The sequence below is a fragment of the Carcharodon carcharias genome, chromosome 2, assembly GCF_017639515.1.
Source record: "Carcharodon carcharias isolate sCarCar2 chromosome 2, sCarCar2.pri, whole genome shotgun sequence".
Classification (NCBI taxonomy): Eukaryota; Metazoa; Chordata; class Chondrichthyes; order Lamniformes; family Lamnidae; genus Carcharodon; species Carcharodon carcharias.
This window is the reverse complement of record NC_054468.1, coordinates 119,040,038-119,058,580: the sequence shown is the minus strand read 5'-3', so window position 1 is coordinate 119,058,580 and position 18,543 is coordinate 119,040,038. Positions and strand designations below refer to the sequence as shown.

General features: G+C 43.0%; 1 protein-coding gene across 1 annotated transcript; it reads right to left on the bottom strand.

Annotated features, from left to right (window-relative positions):
- Positions 1–1,641: 1,641 nt before the first annotated feature.
- cnrip1b (cannabinoid receptor interacting protein 1b) lies at positions 1,642–17,763 on the bottom strand. Its single transcript, XM_041212394.1, has 3 exons — positions 17,401–17,763; positions 16,364–16,508; positions 1,642–2,304 (listed from the first exon to the last, which is right to left on the bottom strand). Exons 1-3 carry the CDS (start codon positions 17,724–17,726, stop codon positions 2,140–2,142), a joined length of 636 nt encoding a protein of 211 aa, XP_041068328.1. The 5' UTR covers positions 17,727–17,763; the 3' UTR covers positions 1,642–2,139.
- Between the last annotated feature and the right edge of the window lie 780 nt (positions 17,764–18,543).

Below are 18,543 nucleotides of genomic sequence, written 5' to 3'. Positions count from 1 at the left end.
GTTCCTTCACTGTTGCTGGGTCAAAATCCTGGAACTCTCTCCCTAACAGCACATTGGGTGTACCTACACCACAGGGACTGCAGCGATTCAAGAAGGCAGCTCACCACCACCTTCTCAAGGACAGCTAGAGATGGGCAATAAATGCTGGCCCAGCCAGTGAAGCCCACACCCTATGAATTAATTTGGAAAATTGGAATCCTCCAGACCTCTTGCATTACACTATATTCAAGAAGGATTGGAAGATTGTGGCTAGAGCCTCCGTAATTTCAACCCTTATTATGTTATCTGATAGTGAGTCAGAGGCGATAACTGATGTTATCCTCCAAAAAAAGATGTGTAACCTTCACTACTCACATTCAATTATTTTTAATATATACCTTTAATAAAGATTTTCAAAAGCATGAGTGGTTTTGATAGAGGAGAAAAAGGAGAAACTGCTTCCAGTGGCTGAAGGATAGCATGGTGATATTGCTAGTGAGCTAGCAGTCCAGAGGTTGGGCTAATTCTCTGGTGACATGAGTTCAAATCCCACCTTAGCAACTGGGAGAATTTAAATTAAATTCATGATTAAATCTGGTACAAAATGCTGGTCTCATTAATAACAATCATGAAACTATTGGATTGTTGTAAAAGCACTTCCAGGAAAAACTCTGCCATCCTTACCTGGTCTGGCCAACATATGACCTGATGACTTAACTTCTCTCCAAAATGGCTGAGCAAGCCACTTAGCTCACCACCCTGGAGTTCAGGATGGGCAATAAATGCTGGCCTTGTCAGCAATGCTCACATCGCAAGAACAAAGAAAAAAAAGTAACCTGTGGGCACAGTTTAAGGTGATTGGCAAAAGAATCAGAGATGACACAAGGAAGCATTTTTCACACAGTGAATTGTTGTGATCTGGAACACGCTGCTGATGAGGAAGCAAATTCAGTAATTTCTAAAGAGAACTAGAGAAATACACAAAGGAAAAGTAATTCACAGCGAGGAGTGCAACTAATGGCACGACTCTACCAGAGAGCCGGCATGGGCATGATGGACTGAATGGCCTCCTTCGCTGAATTCTATAATCCAATGATAACTAACTCCTAGACTGCAAATGCAAGGTCAAGGTAAGAGCCTTGAACCAAAAACTTTTCTCCATTCTATCCTGTCCAAATGGTTACAAAATAAATGAAGCAATGCTTATACACGTCCATATTTTAAGTGGCCAATACTGGCTCTCAATGAAGAATTTAATTTTCATGGGATCATTGATACAGAAAGAATTGTTTCTCTTGCAAATTGTTCATCCACAGCTAATGTATTTTGTGGGAATTCCCATTACCCCCAAACCCAACCAGAAAACATTACAAAAGAGCATATCACATTGCACTATTATACCAAAAACCTGCTACTGAGTACACCAACACATCATAATTCATAAAATATTAACCATTTGAAAAAAACATTGAACTGCAAACACAAGTAAAAACTTGATTGAACAACGTGCACATTTTAAACTAATCTGTGCAAACCTATCCTGCATTGATTGACTGGAACTACAGAACTGGTCACTTCAACAACTCACCACCAGGTCACTTGTACCCAATTAGAGGTAGACTAATACAATTTAGCACATAACTAAACAACGGAAAGTACTGGTGCGTGTCCAGTGAACTTTATTTGTGTTGGTAACTTAAACGGCTGTCCATAAGGAATTATTTATGCATTTCTCTCAACACACAGCAGAGCTGTACCATATCAGCACTGCGTCTGTATAAGATACATTTGTTTGCTTTGTTAAGACAGCTTACAGAAATTTCACACTGAAATGCACCCTCCTTACTTTGTAAATCTTTCCAAGAATATGGAGATACTGGAGTTTAAACCGCGTTAAATGATATTAATAACGAATATGTCTCAAATGCATTTGTATCAAATACTTTTATCTGTTTTAAAATAACTGGATTAATCCCCACATTAAATTGTCAGGACAAACAAATCCATATCAGCTTCTAATGTTTTCATTACTAATACCACACTGTGCAATTTCAACTCAATTGTATCTACATTAAGGCTTGGCATTTTTATTCTTGTGTGTAGACAGTTATAATTTGTCCACTGCTGATGTTTCAGAAGAATATCCTGTGACATTGCAGCCTAGGTGAACATCTCCTTGTTGATCCACATCAGGCTGCGAGTCTCATTGGGTTTGCATTCGTACTCGATGCTGCCAAAGCTGTTTCCCCATTGGCAGTGATCGCGCTTGTGATAATTGTAGAACTTCACTTGCCACACTGTCTCAAAGGTGCCAATGTTGTCGAACTGCAGAAGGGAAGGGGAGAGAAAAAAATTGCAGTTTGATCAGAGTTCACTGGAATATTAGCCTCATAGCCAAATCAGATTTCAAGATCCTCAACCCTCGATCTCGGCATTATCAGAATAAGCCATCTTACTTGAATGACTCAATTTTCCCAGAATAATTAATGTTGCTGGCCCTGCTGAATCAATCTGACTCAGAATCAGAAAAGCCACTATCCTGGAACGCTTGTGTGTTTCGTTTTGCATTGACATTGGTTTTTGTGCGAACCTGTAGTCCATGTGAAACAATCCTGAGCCAGTGCTAAATTTCTCTGTGTTTTACCTTTGATATTATGACAGCTGCTGTGAGGCTTCAACTTGAATATGGCCAACCATCCCCTCCGAGCAGGCAGCAGAGGAGAGAACGCCAGCTTTATTTACAGTAAATCTGCATTCATTCAATAATCAAGTGTTATTTTGGGGTGTAACAGTTAAGAGAAGTTCAAGGATTAAATCAATGAGCTCCTTTTAAAAAGTCCCAGCCTAGAAATCCCATAACATTGAAAACCAGTGTGTGGGGATTGGGGGTGGGTGGGGGTGGGGGGGGGTGGTGAAGCGGGGAAACGGCGTTGGTGGCAGAGCATGTGGTGCAGGGGTGTCAGGGAGAGTGGTGCAGGGAGGCAGCGAGAATGGTGCAGGAGGGCAGAGAGAATGGTGCAGGGGGGCAGAAAGAATGATGCAGAGGGGCAGAGAGAGTGGCGCAGGGGGGCAGAGAGAGTGGTGAGGGGCAGAGAGAATGATGCAAGGGGCAGAGAGTGTGTTGCAGGGGGCCGGAGAGAGTGGTGCAGGGGGGCAGAGTGGTGCAGGGGGGCAGAGAGAGTGGTGAAGGGGGGCAGAGAGAGTGGTGAACGTGGGCAGAGAGTGTGGTGCAGGGGGGCAGAGGGAGTGGTGCAGGGGGGCAGAGAGTGGTGCAGGGGGGCAGAGTGAGTAATGCAGGGGGGCAGAGAGAATGGTGAAGGGGAAGGGCAGCAGAGAATGGTGCAGGGGAGCACAGAGAGTGGTGAAGAGGGGCAGAGAGAGCGGTGCTCAGCTCTGTATGTTCACATGGCCACAGGCACCATGTTCGATTAATGCTGCCAGCTCTTTATCGTGAGCCAGGTGTGCAGCCAGCCAACCATTCATTGCTATTCATTGGCTGTGCGCCTGGTGTTGGGGTGGGAACTTGGGGTCATCTGGTGCAACTTATAGGAAGCTAGCGCCTCCTAAAGGGGTGGTGCATTTTGGCTGCAGACAGCAGTGAAACGTTATGTGAGAAAATGGCTTTAAAGAAATCCAGAGAAGGCAGCCACATTCCTTTTCATAGCATTAGTGGCCCTAGTGCAGGCAGTGGACATGAGGATGGAGATCCTGTTCTCTCTCAAGGGGGCAGAAAGTCTTCTAGGTGTTGTGTACTGCACTGAGAACACTTAACATGCTCAACTGCAGCCATTATTGGACTAACATTATTTACACCTCCCAACAGAGAGGGCAGCAGAGAGGCAGTATAATAAAATGCTCAGCTCTTACAGTATTCTACAGCAGGCAGTGCCAGTGAGAAGGGATCACTAAGGATGTCAATGCCAATAGCTTAGCTCCCAGTAAATGGACCTCAGTGGTTCAAGAAGACAGCTCACCACCATCTTCTCAAGGGCAATTAGGGATGGACAATAAATGTTGGCCTAGCCAGCGCCACCCACATCCCTTGGATGAATACAAAAATGTGGCTGCCAAAAGAATTTCAGTAAATCGGCATTTAATGACCTCACCAGAGATGTCAGAGTAAGAATCTCATTGCAGTCTTCATTTTACTACTTCTCAACTTCCACAGAAAATACAAACTATTCAACCATGACAGGCACATTCTCAAAATATCTCACAGGGATATCATTAACGCACTTGTGGGAACAAGTTCATCAAACTTGCAGCAGGAGCCCGAGAAGGGAGGAGGCCAATCGCGCCTGCTCATCCATTCCCCTTCCGGAAGAAAAGGTACTGGACATCACAGAATTGTTACTGCACACAAGGCCATTTGGCCCATTGTGTCAGCACTGGCTCTCCGAATGAGCAATTCACAAAGTGCATTCTCCTATCATCTCCCTAGAACCCTGCACATTCAACCTTTTTAAATAGCAGTCTAACTTCCTTTTGAATGCTTCAGTTGAACCTGCCTCTGTCACACTCTCAGGCAGTGCATTCCAGACCTTAACCACTCGCTGCGAGAAAAAGCTTCTCTTCGTGTTGTTTTTGTTTCTTTTACCAGTTACTTTAAATCTGTGCCCTCTCGTTCTCGATCCTTTCATGAGTGTGAACAGTTTCTCCCCATCTACTCTGTTCAGAACCTTCATGACTTTGAATACCTCTAGCAAATCTCCCCTCAGCTGCCTTTTTCCAAGGAAATGCACAGTAACACACGTAGGGGAAGGATAATGGTCGCAGTGTTGGAAGGGGCCATGTTCAAAGTTTCTTCACACCTCACCTCCTTTTTCCCTTCTCACACTTAAAAAGTGGGCAAACTTCAAGGCCCCTTCTTTCTGTCCATGTGCCAGTGTTAATAATGGGCCTGGAATTTGTAATAATGATGAAACTCAGGATTTGGTAGCATTGCAACTGCGAAACGGACAGCAGTTTCTGGAATCCACACATGTGCAGTTACACGCAGAAATCCAGAAATTGCTGTCAGTGATTTCTGCTCCTCCATGGTGTACGCTGTTGAACTTAGCGCTAAAAGCAATCTTTAGATATCACTGAACTAAGCAGAACATTCCCTTCTATCCTGTAACATCGCTGTTTAAATCCCTAAAAAAGTTCTGTCTTGTTCATGAGATGTAACTGGACTTATAACCACATACTAAGTCATAGCTACAACTGCTGTCACCATGGAAAATTAATTTTATATTTGTGTAATGTCATATCTTTGCATTCAGGCTTGGGCTGATAAGTGACAAATAACCTTTGCACCACATAAGTCCCAGGCAATGACCATCGCCAACAAGAGAGAATTGAACCATCGCCCCATGACATCCAATGGCATTACTATCATTGAATTCCCCACTATCAACATCCTGGGGTTACCATTGACCAGCCATATAAATACTGTGGTTATAAGAGCAGGTCAGAGGCTGGGAATTCTGTGGCAAGTAACTCACCTCCTGACTCCCCAAAGCCTGTCCACCATCTACAAGGCACAAGTCAGGAGTGAGATGAATATTCTCCACTTGCCTGGATGAGTGCAGCTCCAACAACACTCAGGAAGCTCAACACCATCCAGGATAAAGCAGCCCACTTGATTGGAACCCCATCCACCATCTTCAACATTCAGTCCCTCCATCACTAGCGCACAGTGGCAGCAGTGTGTATCATCTACAGGATGCACTGCAGCAACTTGCCAAGCCTCCTTTGACAGCACCTTCCAAACCTATGACTTCTACCACCTAGAAGGGCAAGGGCAGCAGACGCATGGTAACACCACCACCTGCAAGTTCCCCTTCAAGTTGCAGACCATCCTGGCTTGCAAATATATCGCCGTTGCTTCACTGTCACTGGGTCAAAATCCTGGAACTCCCTCCCTAACAGCACTGTGAGTGTATCTATACCAGAGGGACTGTAGCGGTTCAAGAGGGCAACTCACCATCATCTTCGCAAGGGCAATTAGGGATCAGCAACAATTACTGGCTTTGCCAGTGATGCTCACACCCCATGAAATAATAAAAATAACTGTGCTAAAAATTGCTGTTTTTTAAGGTTATTCTTTTTAAAAGATTGTTTGTAATAGTCCACCTTCTAATGTATATGTCCCAATTTTCAATTTTTCTCTGTAAAATTTAATTGTAAGTGAAGGATAACCAGAGCATTTTACTTCCTGGTTTGCTGCCTGTGACAATATTTGAATATGATTGGCTGATTACAACGTTTGATGAAATCACCATTGCTGGATGCCTGGAGATCCCCTTGACTTGACTCCAGTTTCAAACTGATGTCAGGAAAGGAGAAGTCCACGCCATTTCAGGGATCTCTGTAGGTAGCTTTCTTAGAGGTCAGCATCGAGTATCATCACTGCTGACTGCAAAATCCAAGCCATCACCTACTGCACTTTGAAGACATGATGGAATGAGCCATGAAAAATAATTCCATCCATCTCACTTCACTGAATCAAACTTAATGCAACCCTTTACAATCCAGATTCATCATTTTATGACACTACTTTCTGCTTGTAACTAAGCACAGGCAGTAAACACAGTTCTTAGCTAACCAAGCTGAGCACCGCAATGTCACATCACTCACAATGATTGTTGAAAATAAGCAAATGGATTTCTGACTGGAAAGAAATGTTGCATCATAAGCTGCTCAAAAAGGAACACATGGGAACACTTCAGTAACTATTGAAGGATCCAATTTCTTTAGGGCCAGATTTGTACCTCGTCGGGTGGGCTCAGCGGGGGTGGGCAGGAAGCTGACCGCTGCCTGTGATCAGGGCCGGATGGTGATTTCACATTGGTGGGCCAATTAAGGCCCGTCCAGCATGAATTGCATGCCGCAGCGCTCAGCGCTGCCTGTGTGTTGAGGGGGGGAAGGGGAGGAGGGCGAGTGGGGAACCTCACGGGTACACTCAGGAAGATGAAGAGTTTTGAAAATAAAGATTTTTAAAATGTTAAAAAACATGTCCCCTCATGTGACCCTGTCACATGAACAGGGACATGTTACTAATGAAATTTTAAATTTTTATTTCATTTTTATTTGCTGTTGGAAACCTCATCCTGCTCATGGATGAGGTTTCCTAAAAAATGCAAAGGCCGCTTGGCATTTTTGCCTGCCCGTCGACTGTAAGCAAAAAATTAGATTCAATTATAACTTTAATAGGCCTTTTAATTGTCAGTGGGCACACTGCCGACTCCCGTGCATGCCTGCCGACCGAAATATTGTATAGTGAGCAATGAAGTCGGAACGCTCGCCCAATTTCATCGCACGTCATTTTACACTTGTTCGGGTCAGGCGCACGCCTACCCAACGAGGTAAAAATTCTGGCCTGAGAAGCAATATACATTTCTCCTATTAAACCCTGCCAACAATAAAACTGCTATTACATTTTAACAGGCCTTAGGTAAGTACTCCAGCACACTTTATGCATGTAATATGAAAAAGGTTTGTGAAATAAATGAATGCATTGAAAGCAAAGAGATATCTTCTGCAGTGCAGGTTTCTTTTGTGTTCTCCTTCAAAGCTAACAACGGAGTGAATTGTTGTGATCTGGAATTCTGAAAGGGCCATGGAGGAAGCTTTGATAATAGCTCTCAACAGGGAATTGGATAAATAGGACCATAGGACTTAGGAGCAGGAGTAGGCCATTCAGCCATTCAAGCTGGCTCCACTGTGCGATAAGATTGTGGCTGATCTGGTTGTGGTCTCAACTCCACATTCCTGTCTGCAACCACCTCCACCCACACCCCCCCACACCCCCCACCAATTACCCTTGTCTATCAAAAATCTATCTAACTCTGCCTTAAATACTTGAAGGGACAAAAATTACAGGGCTCTGGGGAAAGGGGAGTGAGACAAATTGGATAGGCTGGCACAGGGATGATAGGCCAATTGACTTCCTACTGTGTTGTATCATTCCCTGACTCTAAAAGCTGATACCTCTCCCTAAATCTCTGACCACTCACCCTCAACTAAGAGGAAGCAATCTGTATGCTGTGTGCGAGAGTCCTAGAGGGTGGCAGTGATGGGAAAATGGCAGAAGGAATGTGACAGTTGTGGGTTAATAATGGCATTGAGCCTCTCTTCCAATAGTGTCATTCATTAATTATCACTGATCCCCATCATGAAACTAGCATGGTGCTCCTTCCATGAAAAGCACATGCACTTCACTACGCAAAAAACCATTCCAACCTCTTAACCCCTAGCTGCGTTTCACAATAAGTTCTATGTTGTCTGGATTTGAAATGCTAGACCTGAAAAGGTGATGGAAGCAGATTCCATAACTAGTTTTAAAAAGAAGTAGGAGAGGTTCTTGAAGATAAGGAACTTACAGATTTACAGACAAAAAGTTGGGATGTGGGACTTCCCAGTGTTGCACTTTCAAAGAGCTTTCAACAGGGAATAGGATAAATAGTTTAGCACCGGCATGATGGCCCGACTGGCCTCCTTCTGTACTGTTTCTATGATTCTAAGACACAAAGCATTCTGCATCTGGCACTGCCAGCCCTTCATAGTTGGCTACAGAAACTAGCCATATAAACACTGTGACTACAAGAGCAGGTCAAAGGCTAGGAAGTCTACGACAAGTAACTCACCTCCTCACTCCCCAAAGCCTGTCCACAAGCTCCCAGGCACAAGTCAGGAGTGTGATGGAATACTCTCCACTTATCTGGATGAGTGCAGCTCCAACAACACTCAAGAAGCTTGACATCATCCAGGACAAAGCAGCCCGCTTGATTGGCACCCCATCCACAAACATTCATTCCCTCCACCACTGACGTACAGTGGCAGCAGTGTGTACCATCTACAAGATGCACTGCAGAAATTCACCAATGCTCCTTAGACAGCATCTTCCAAACCCATGACCACTACCATCTAGAAGGACACGGGCAGCAGACACATGGGAACACCACCACCTGCAGGTTCCCCTCCAAGCCACTCAGCATCCTGACTTGGAAATGCACCATCATTCCTTCATGTCATTGGGTCAAAGTCTTCCCTCCCTAACAGCACTGTGGATGTGCCTACACCACAAGGATTGCAACGGCTCAAGAAGGTAATCACCACCACCTTCTCAAGGGCAATTAGGGATGGGCATTAACGCTGGCCTTGCCAGTGATGCCCCACATCCTTTGAATGAATTTAAAAAATCATTCACATCTAACTCCAAAGCAGCAACTCAGAGAGGGATAGTTAGTGTTAATTGTATATTAATTGTGTATAATTGTATGCGGGTGGTGACATTAGCTGGACAGTCACTTGTGCCCCTATAAATAAAACTGCTTCCCTAAATTGCTTAAGTTGATTTGTTATTTTTTATGTGTCCCCATTTTGTTCATTGAAACAAAAGCACAGACTGAAACAGTGGTTCTTGTGTTAGGAGGTATATGTTTGTAATGTGTAACTTTGTAAATAAGTGTAAAGATTGGCTCCAGTTCTATCCTTCACTAACTGGCTTTCTGGTATAGAACAGTAATACATTGAGCTGGAGGGGAGAAAGACATTGCTGGCCATACAGATCTTTCAAATGAACAGCCTAAGGACCTCTTAGGCTGATTCTGCTGTGTGGCCGATTGTTCCTCAAGCATGGAGATCCACTACAGAGAGTCAATTTTCCTACAATGTACTGCCGCTAGATACATCCACAATGGTATGCAATTTGTACTCCTGTACTGCCATCTGCTCTGTCTAATTGTCATATAGCTGCTCTATCACTAGGACCACCTATTTCCACCTCTGTAACATTGCTCAACTCTGACCCTGCCTCAGCTCATCGGCTGCTGAACCCCTCATCCATGTGTTTGTTACCTTTGGACTTGACTATTCCAATCCGCTTCTGGCTGGCTTCCCACCTTCCACCCTCCATAAACTTAAGCTTATCCAAAACTCTGCTGTTCATGTCATAACTCACAACAAATCCTGTTCATTCATCACCTCTGTGCTCGCTGACCTACATTGGCTGCTGGTCTAGCAGTGCCTCAATTTTAAAATTCTCATCCCTGTTTTCAAATCCCTCCATGACGTCATCTCTCACTGTAAAGTCCTCCAGCCCTACAAACCTCTAAGATATCTACACTCCTCCAATTATGGCCTCTTAAGCATCTTTGATTTTGATTACTCCATCATTGGTAAGTAGGCTTTGTGCTGCCTAGGCGCTGAACTCTAGCACTCCCTTCTTACACCTCTCTACATCCATCTCCTTGTGTGGCTTGGCAAAAAATTCTGTTTGATAATCCTCCTATGTAAAACCTTGGGGTGGTTAGCTCCTTTAATGGCGTTGTTATTTAACTTAAAAATGTAGACATCACAATCCCAAAGTTTCACCATCAATAATCTCTTGTAAGTTAAACTCTGTTTACTCACTTTACACAACTATTCATTATAGAAGAAAAACAGTGCTGGCCAACCATACTGGAGGCTACTGGAGAAGACCAAAAGGTATGGGAAAAGAGTTCACAAATTGGATTACAAACCATTTGGAAAGGCGGGAATAGACAGCAGATACTAAGGGCAGTTTCTCAGACTGAATATTGCTGAAAAAAGGGACATATTGAAGCTTTTCATATTTTTCCCCTTATATTGGTATTCTTGCAAAGTGTCCTGATGAGTGCAAGACAAAAAGCTTCGACATGTCTCTTTTTTTCAGCAATACTCAAGTTCTGTGCTACCAAATGGCTATTTCTCAGGCTGGTGGGAATTGGTTAGCAGTGTCCCACCAGGTTCTGTTCTTGGACCAGTCCTGTTCACATCAATCTGTGTACATCAACAATTTGGATTATGAGGTTAAAGGGAGTGGGTTTTAATTAGGAGGCAGTAGCAAACAGTTCTGAGGACCAACGAAAGATGCAAGCGAACATTGATGATAATGTGAAATAGACAAAACGTGACAGATGGAATTCAATGTCAGCAAGTATGACTTGGTACAATGTGGTTTAAGACAGAGCTGGGTAATATGGTCAAGCAAAGGGATCGGGGCAGTTCAGGCTCAAAAGGGATTAGAGGCAATTCTTCAAGTGAATAAGGCCATAGAAAAATAGATGAAATATTGGAGTTTATGTGTTCTAGTTTTGTAACACTCACTGGTTAAGCTCATGGAGTCATTATGGAGCCTCACTGCCACACTTTATATTTCACCGAAAAAGTAAAAGTTAAAAGAAAATACAACCGTTTGCAAGTAAATGATTCACATTTCTCAGCATTATCTGCTTTTTGTCTTCTATTCTCCAAATCAAATAGCTTCAATGGCATAAATCGCTCTTCATAAATTAGGGATAATTAAAGCTTTCTCCTGGAACTGCTGGAAAAATAGGTTCGGTATTGCCTTCATAACTCTAGGATCTCTGTAAGCTCAGTTCAACCCAGACCAATGGGATAAAATTATCTTCTGTTTGCTGGCTCTAAAGTCCTATGTGAAGTGGTCTTGCACCGTCACTGCAAACACAGCTTCTTCAGCCCAGTAAACAGCCCCTGATTCTGCAATAAATGGGCAATGTTACACAAAGGAGCTGGATGAAGGTTGTTGTGGAAAATGCTGTTTCATTAGGGGATATCTTTCTGAGGTTGGGGATGAGATACATTAGTACACGGCATCTAATCTTGAATCTGAAATTGCTTGATGCTGACACTATCTACTCAAAATGAAAAATAAAATCCATTTCATTGTGTTAAGGACTTCAATTTAAAAAGCAGAAAATTAATTAAATGAAATCTTGCTCCTCCTCAAACCTATTTAGGTCTTGATTTATCAAGATGCATTTCCTTATATTGGCTTGCATTGCAGCATAAAGAAATAGAAATTATACAAGTTTTATTATAGTCCAATGCAGCTTTCAGTAGTAGAAAATGCCAAGATCATCATTATATTTGCTGCACCAGGTTGTAACAGCAGGCAGTCTGCTTTGCAAAAGGAAAGTACTGTTTCTCCTCCCCCAAAAAGTATTTTCAGATTTTCAAGAAAATAATTGCTAAAAGGAAACATCTCAAACTTATTGGAACATTCCAATTATGGTAGACTATAAAAGAAATATTTGCACATTTTTCAATTTAAATTATGAAGTGCATTATCAAGCCTTACATAAAGGCAAAAATTCCTTTGTGCAGACTCTAAAAATATTAATGTTTTCCTGGCCCTGCAGGCAGCATGTCTCATAGTGCCCATTGCTTCAATGACTTATAGCAATCAGAAACCCTCACTATGCCGTCACTGTCACAAAATTCCATCTGTACTGACATGAAAAATTATTTCAAAGGCTCAGGAAAGAACCTATCTGTATAGATAATGCATCAAACAAATATCTCCCCCAATGCTCTGCATGATTAATAGCTCCTTGAGCTATGTTTTAAACTCTACCTCAACATACTATAACATACATATGTCTTCCTGCTTCCTTCCACAACCGCTCAGAAAGCAACCAGTGTACTGTAATCTTATCAGCCTTGGCAGCAAAAAAATGCAATGCCAAAAATCTCCACTAATTCCTCCATAGTTCAGTTCTACAAACTAAAAGCCCCTTTCTACAGTGAGGCAACATATATTTAGTAGCTTCATGATCCTTCTACAAATGGGAACTGATGCTAGGTCAATTGCTAATTTTGAAACTGAAATTGACAGATTTTTGTTAGGCAAAAGGATCAAGGGGTTTGGGGCAAAAATGGGTATTTGGAGTTAGGCTGTGATCTTGTTAAGTGGCAGAATAGGCTCGGGGGGATGAATGGCCTCCTTGACTGGTATCTTGGAGTTTCCATTCAATTGTCTTCAGAGTTCAGGAAATAATTATGTAGTTATATATTTTGATAGTTTTATCTTCTGCTATTTATTTCCCCCAAGGACTAACTGAATTGAGTCAAGTTTATTGGAGTGAAGATTATACATGGTGGAGGTACAAAGGGGCAGAGGGAGGCCATTCAGCCCCTTGGACCTGTTCTGCCATTCAATTAGGTCATGGCTGATCTGAATCCTAACTCCATATGCCCGACTTGATTATGTAACCCTTTATTGCCCTTGTTAGCAAAACTCTGTCAATCTCAGTTTTGAAATTTTCAGTTGACCCCAAGCCTCAACAATTTTTTGGGGAGAGAGTTCCAGATTTCCACTAGCCTTTCTTTGAAGAAGCTTCTTGACATCACCTCTCAGCAGCCTGACTCTAATTTCTAATTTGTGCCTGTTTGTTCTGGTCTCCCCTGACCAGAGGAAATGGTTTCTCTCTCTATCTCTCTGTCCTATCAACTCCTTCCAATTAACATCGCTAAAAGCAATTATCTAATCATGATCACATTGCTATTTCTGGGAGTTTGCTGTGGGCACAATGGCTGCTGTGTTTCTGACACTTAAGCAGTGACTACACTTCCAAAGTACTTCATTAGCTGTAAAGTGCTTTGAGATGTCTGGTGGTTGTGAAAGGTGCAATATAAATGCAAGTCTTTCATTCTTTACCACTTCAAATCTAATCTTCTTTAACCAGCAGCATTGATGGTGGGTTGTTTCAGGTCTTCTTTCAGGAGTTTTCATCACAGTGCTGCTAGGTCCATTTTGGCAGGAAGAATAAAATAGAAAACAAAAACAGAATTACCTGGAAAAACTCAGCAGGTCTGGCAGCATCGGCGGAGAAGAAAAGAGTTGACGTTTCGAGTCCTCATGACCCTTCGACAGAACTTGAGTTCGAGTCCAGGAAAGAGCTGAAATATAAGCTGGTTTAAGGTGTGTGTGTGGGGGGCGGAGAGATAGAGAGACAGAGAGGTGGAGGGGGTTGGTGTGGTTGTAGCGACAAACAAGCAGTGATAGAAGCAGAATATCAAAAGATGTCAACAACAATAGTACAATAGAACACATAGGTGTTAAAGATAAAGTTGGTGATATTATCTAAACGAATGTGCTAATTAAGAATGGATGGTAGGGCACTCAAGGTATAGCTCTAGTGGGATTTTTTTTTTTTTTTTTTTTTTTTATTTTATATAATGGAAATAGGTGGGAAAAGGAAAATCTTTATAATTTATTGGGAAAAAAAAGAGAAGGGGGAAACAGAAAGGGGGTGGGGATGGGGGGGGGGACTCACGACCTAAAGTTGTTGAATTCAATATTCAGTCCGGAAGGCTGTAAAGTCCCTAGTCGGAAGATGAGGTGTTGTTCCTCCAGTTTGCGTTGGGCTTCACTGGAACAATGCAGCAAGCCAAGGACAGACATGTGGGCAAGAGAGCAGGGTGGAGTGTTAAAATGGCAAGCGACAGGGAGGTTTGGGTCATTCTTGCGGACAGACCGCAGGTGTTCTGCAAAGCGGTCGCCCAGTTTACGTTTGGTCTCTCCAATGTAGAGGAGACCACATTGGGAGCAACGAATGCAGTAGACTAAGTTGGGGGAAATGCAAGTGAAATGCTGCTTCACTTGAAAGGAGTGTTTGGGTCCTTGGACGGTGAGGAGAGAGGAAGTGAAGGGGCAGGTGTTGCATCTTTTGCGTGGGCAAGGGGTTGTGCCATAGGAGGGGGTTGAGGAGTAGGGGGTGATGGAGGAGTGGACCAGGGTGTCCCGGAGGGAGCGATCCCTACGGAATGCCGATAAGGGGGGTGAAGGGAAGATGTGTTTGGTAGTGGCATCATGCTGGAGTTGGCGGAAATGGCGGAGGATGATCCTTTGAATGCGGAGGCTGGTGGGGTGATAAGTGAGGACAAGGGGGACCCTATCATGTTTCTGGGAGGGAGGAGAAGGAGTGAGGGCGGATGCGCGGGAGATGGGCCGGACACGGTTGAGGGCCCTGTCAACGACCGTGGGTGGAAAACCTCGGTTAAGGAAGAAGGAGGACATGTCAGAGGAACTGTTTTTGAATGTAGCATCATCGGAACAGATGCGACGGAGGCGAAGGAACTGAGAGAATGGGATGGAGTCCTTACAGGAAGTGGGGTGTGAGGAGCTGTAGTCGAGATAGCTGTGGGTGTCGGTGGGTTTGTAATGGATATTGGTGGACAGTCTATCACCAGAGATTGTCTATCACTGCTTGTTTGTCGCTACAACCACACCAACCCCCTCCACCTCTCTGTCTCTCTATCTCTCCGCCCCCCACACACACACCTTAAACCAGCTTATATTTCAGCTCTTTCCTGGACTCGAACTCAAGTTCTGTCGAAGGGTCATGAGGACTCGAAACGTCAACTCTTTTCTTCTCCGCCGATGCTGCCAGACCTGCTGAGTTTTTCCAGGTAATTCTGTTTTTGTTTAGAATAAAATAGAAGCTGATTATCTAAATGGTGAGAAATTGCAAAACTCTGAGATTGAGGGATCTATGTGTCCTACTGTATGAATCACAAAAGACTAATATGCAGGTACAGCAAGTAATTAGGAAGGCTAATAGAATGTTATCATTTATTGAGAGGGGAATTGAATACAAAAGTAGGGAGGTTATGCTTCAGTTGTACAGGACACTGCTGAGGCCATATCTGGAGTGCTGTGTACAGTACTGGTCTCCTTATTTAAGGAAGGATGTAAATGCTTTGGAAGCAGTTCAGAGAAGGTTCACTCAACTAATACCAGGAATGGGTGGGTTGTCCTATGAGGAAAGGTTGGACAGATTAAGCTTGTATCTGCTGGAGTTTAGAAGAGTAAGAGGCGGCTTGATTGAAACCTTTAAGATCCTGAGGGATCTTGACAGGGTGGATACGGAGAGGATGTTTCCTCTTGTGGGAGAATCTAGAACTAGGGGTCACTGTTTAAAAATAAGGGGTCACTCATTTAAGACAGAGGTGAGGACAATTTTTTTCTCTCAGAAGGTTGAGTCTTTGGCGTTCTTCTTCAAAAGATGGTGGAAGCAGAGTTTTTTTAATATTTTTAAGGCAGAGCTAGATAGATTCTTGATTAACAAGGGGGTGAAAGTTTATGGGGGCGCGCAGGAACGTGGGTTTGAGGTTATAATCAGATCAGCCACGATTATATTGAGTGGCGGAGGAGGCTTGAAGGGCCGAATGGCCTACTCCTGCTCCTAATGTGTATGTTCGTGTGCATGTTGCTCTACTGTAGCTCTCTGAATTCAATGATCTCACTGAATATTGGCAATGGTTATTTTAAGAATGCAGAATCTCGCAAAATAATCAATGAAAAGGACAGCATCCTGCAGAATAGAAAATCCCTTAGGGAGCTGGAATGCTAAGGACTCGCAATTCCCAAGGTAACACCGAATGGAAACATCTGTCTATGTGAAAGGGAAACTGTTTTTCTTCAGTTCAACACTGCTTTTACCCTTAAGATTATGTTTTTTTCCCCTGCTCTATCCCAAGATGGCTTTAGTAAATGCCAAAGATTAAAATCAGAGACAATTAAACGAACACTATATCTGGATTGTACCTTTGAATCTTGTTCTTGTTTTACCTGGATATTGACTTGCAGGGGCTGGCGCTCCCCGCTTTTGGTGTGAGCCACTCCTTCAGTGTCATAGACGCCGGTGTAATCCACCACTTGCGGGTCCCTCGATTTCTCTTCCAGGGTGATAGGCACTACACCGATCATCATGGACCTGCAATCAAACAAAAGGCGCTCCCTTCAGCCAATACTGCTTTTAGCAACTTTAGGATTTAGCCACAAATCAATACGGCATGTGCAAATTAAAAAGGAACACGATTTGAGATTATTGTGCATTTGAGAAAGAAAACGCCCCAACCAATCTGGGAACCATATCTGTGCTGATCCTGACTTGTGCAAAATGTCATTAATGAAGGCGAGGATATAGATTACGCGTTTGATAGGCAGAAATGGTAAATATTTAATGTCATAAAAAGAGGCTTTCTGCTTTAGCAAGATGGAGAGAGAGGGAGAAGGGAGTCTTTGTGTAGACAATTCTGATTTCAACTAGTGATACAAAGACCATCAGGAGCTTCACAGCTCGTTTTTACTCAATGCCTTTTGGCATCTACAGCCTAATTTACAACCTGCCTCGCACCTTCTGCCTGCCGTTTGTTGATAACCAACCATTGGATGTCGAACAACAGCAATTTGCGCAAATAAACATCCACCAGATTAAGCATTTTAAAACAAAATATCTGTGAGAGGCAGTGTGGCATTTTTTGCAATGTTTTTGTTATCAAACGAGAATCAAGATTTAACCGGTCCTCCAGAACTGTAAGAAGTGTTGATAATTCCAAAATAGTTTTAACAGGCGGTTTAGAGAGAAAAGGTTAGCATCTCCTGCACGAAGCTCAGTAGCTCAAACCTTCAGGACAGATTACCCCAGGAACCCTGTCACCTTAAACAAGGTTGCTGCCCAGGGACGGACAGGCGCAGTCTGCTGCGGGAAATTAAAATAATAAAGCATCGCACCATTTGAAAATAGCTGACTGTCCAAATCCACCAGCCACACACAAGCGGCTCTGGAGACACTCTTGCTCAGCAGTCTCGCCTTTGGTACTCACTTCGCTGACACTACCCCCGGCTTCAGCACGACGGTGACCTTGTACTTCGCTCCTGTGAGCAGTTTGATGGTCCGGTTCTGTCCGAATCGCTGGCCATCGACTTTGAAATACACCGGGCCGTCACCGGGTTGGATTTTCAGAGAGACGGCAATTTTCAGTAAACTGGGAATTTCGCCCATGATCGGGGACGACTGGACGATAAGACGGGCGAATAGAAATAATGGGCTGCAAAAAAAAGCTTCTGGCTTCTTATCCCATAGGCAAAGAAGCAGAGCCAGTAGAAATTCTTCAATATGTGCCGACTGTATAAGCAGGACTGCAAACATCAACCCGGGAGGGCTAAATCCACACTGATTGCAGGCATAATCCCTTGCTGCAATATACAGACGTCAGCACTACACTGACAGGACACTGCCTCATGAATTGCAATTCCTAGAAGCAGTAAACATGACATGGTGCATTTAATATCCTCGTTTTTGACATTTTATGAAAATGCAAAACCGGTTAATTACAATACAACAATAGCAATTTGGGGGTAAGAGATTTATGAATGAATATTCACAGACCAATAAAATATATGTTAATGAAATGTCCATTTCTTTCTCCACAGATGCTGCCTGGCCTCTTCGGTGGTCCCCCGCATTTATTCTTTTTATTTCAGATTTCCAACATGCACAGTATTGAATATTTGTTAAATATAACCCTTTATAAACACAGAATCTTCCATTATATATCAATATCAAATATTAAACATGAAATATTAAAAATGAAGAACTTGCCCAAAGGTTGTCCAAATATTTTCTAAAAAGCTTTGATTTAGAGCTGATTTTCCAATCACATTTACAAAAGGTATATATTTACTACATTAAAGGCACTATATCAATGCAAATTGTTGTTGTTGCTTAGTTACAAGTCCTGAATGAACAATAGATATATAGTTTTCTCTTCACCTCAACTCAGTATGGTCTGTTGTAATACACTTCCTTTTGATATGAATTTCGATAAATGAAGGGCACATATATATCAGTAAAAACAATCACATAATAGCTGCCTTTATCGCCCTGTCTTTGTCTAAATTCACTCTAGTCATATATATAATCCCAGGCCACATGCCTCAAACACCAATGGTTTGTAAATGCTTAG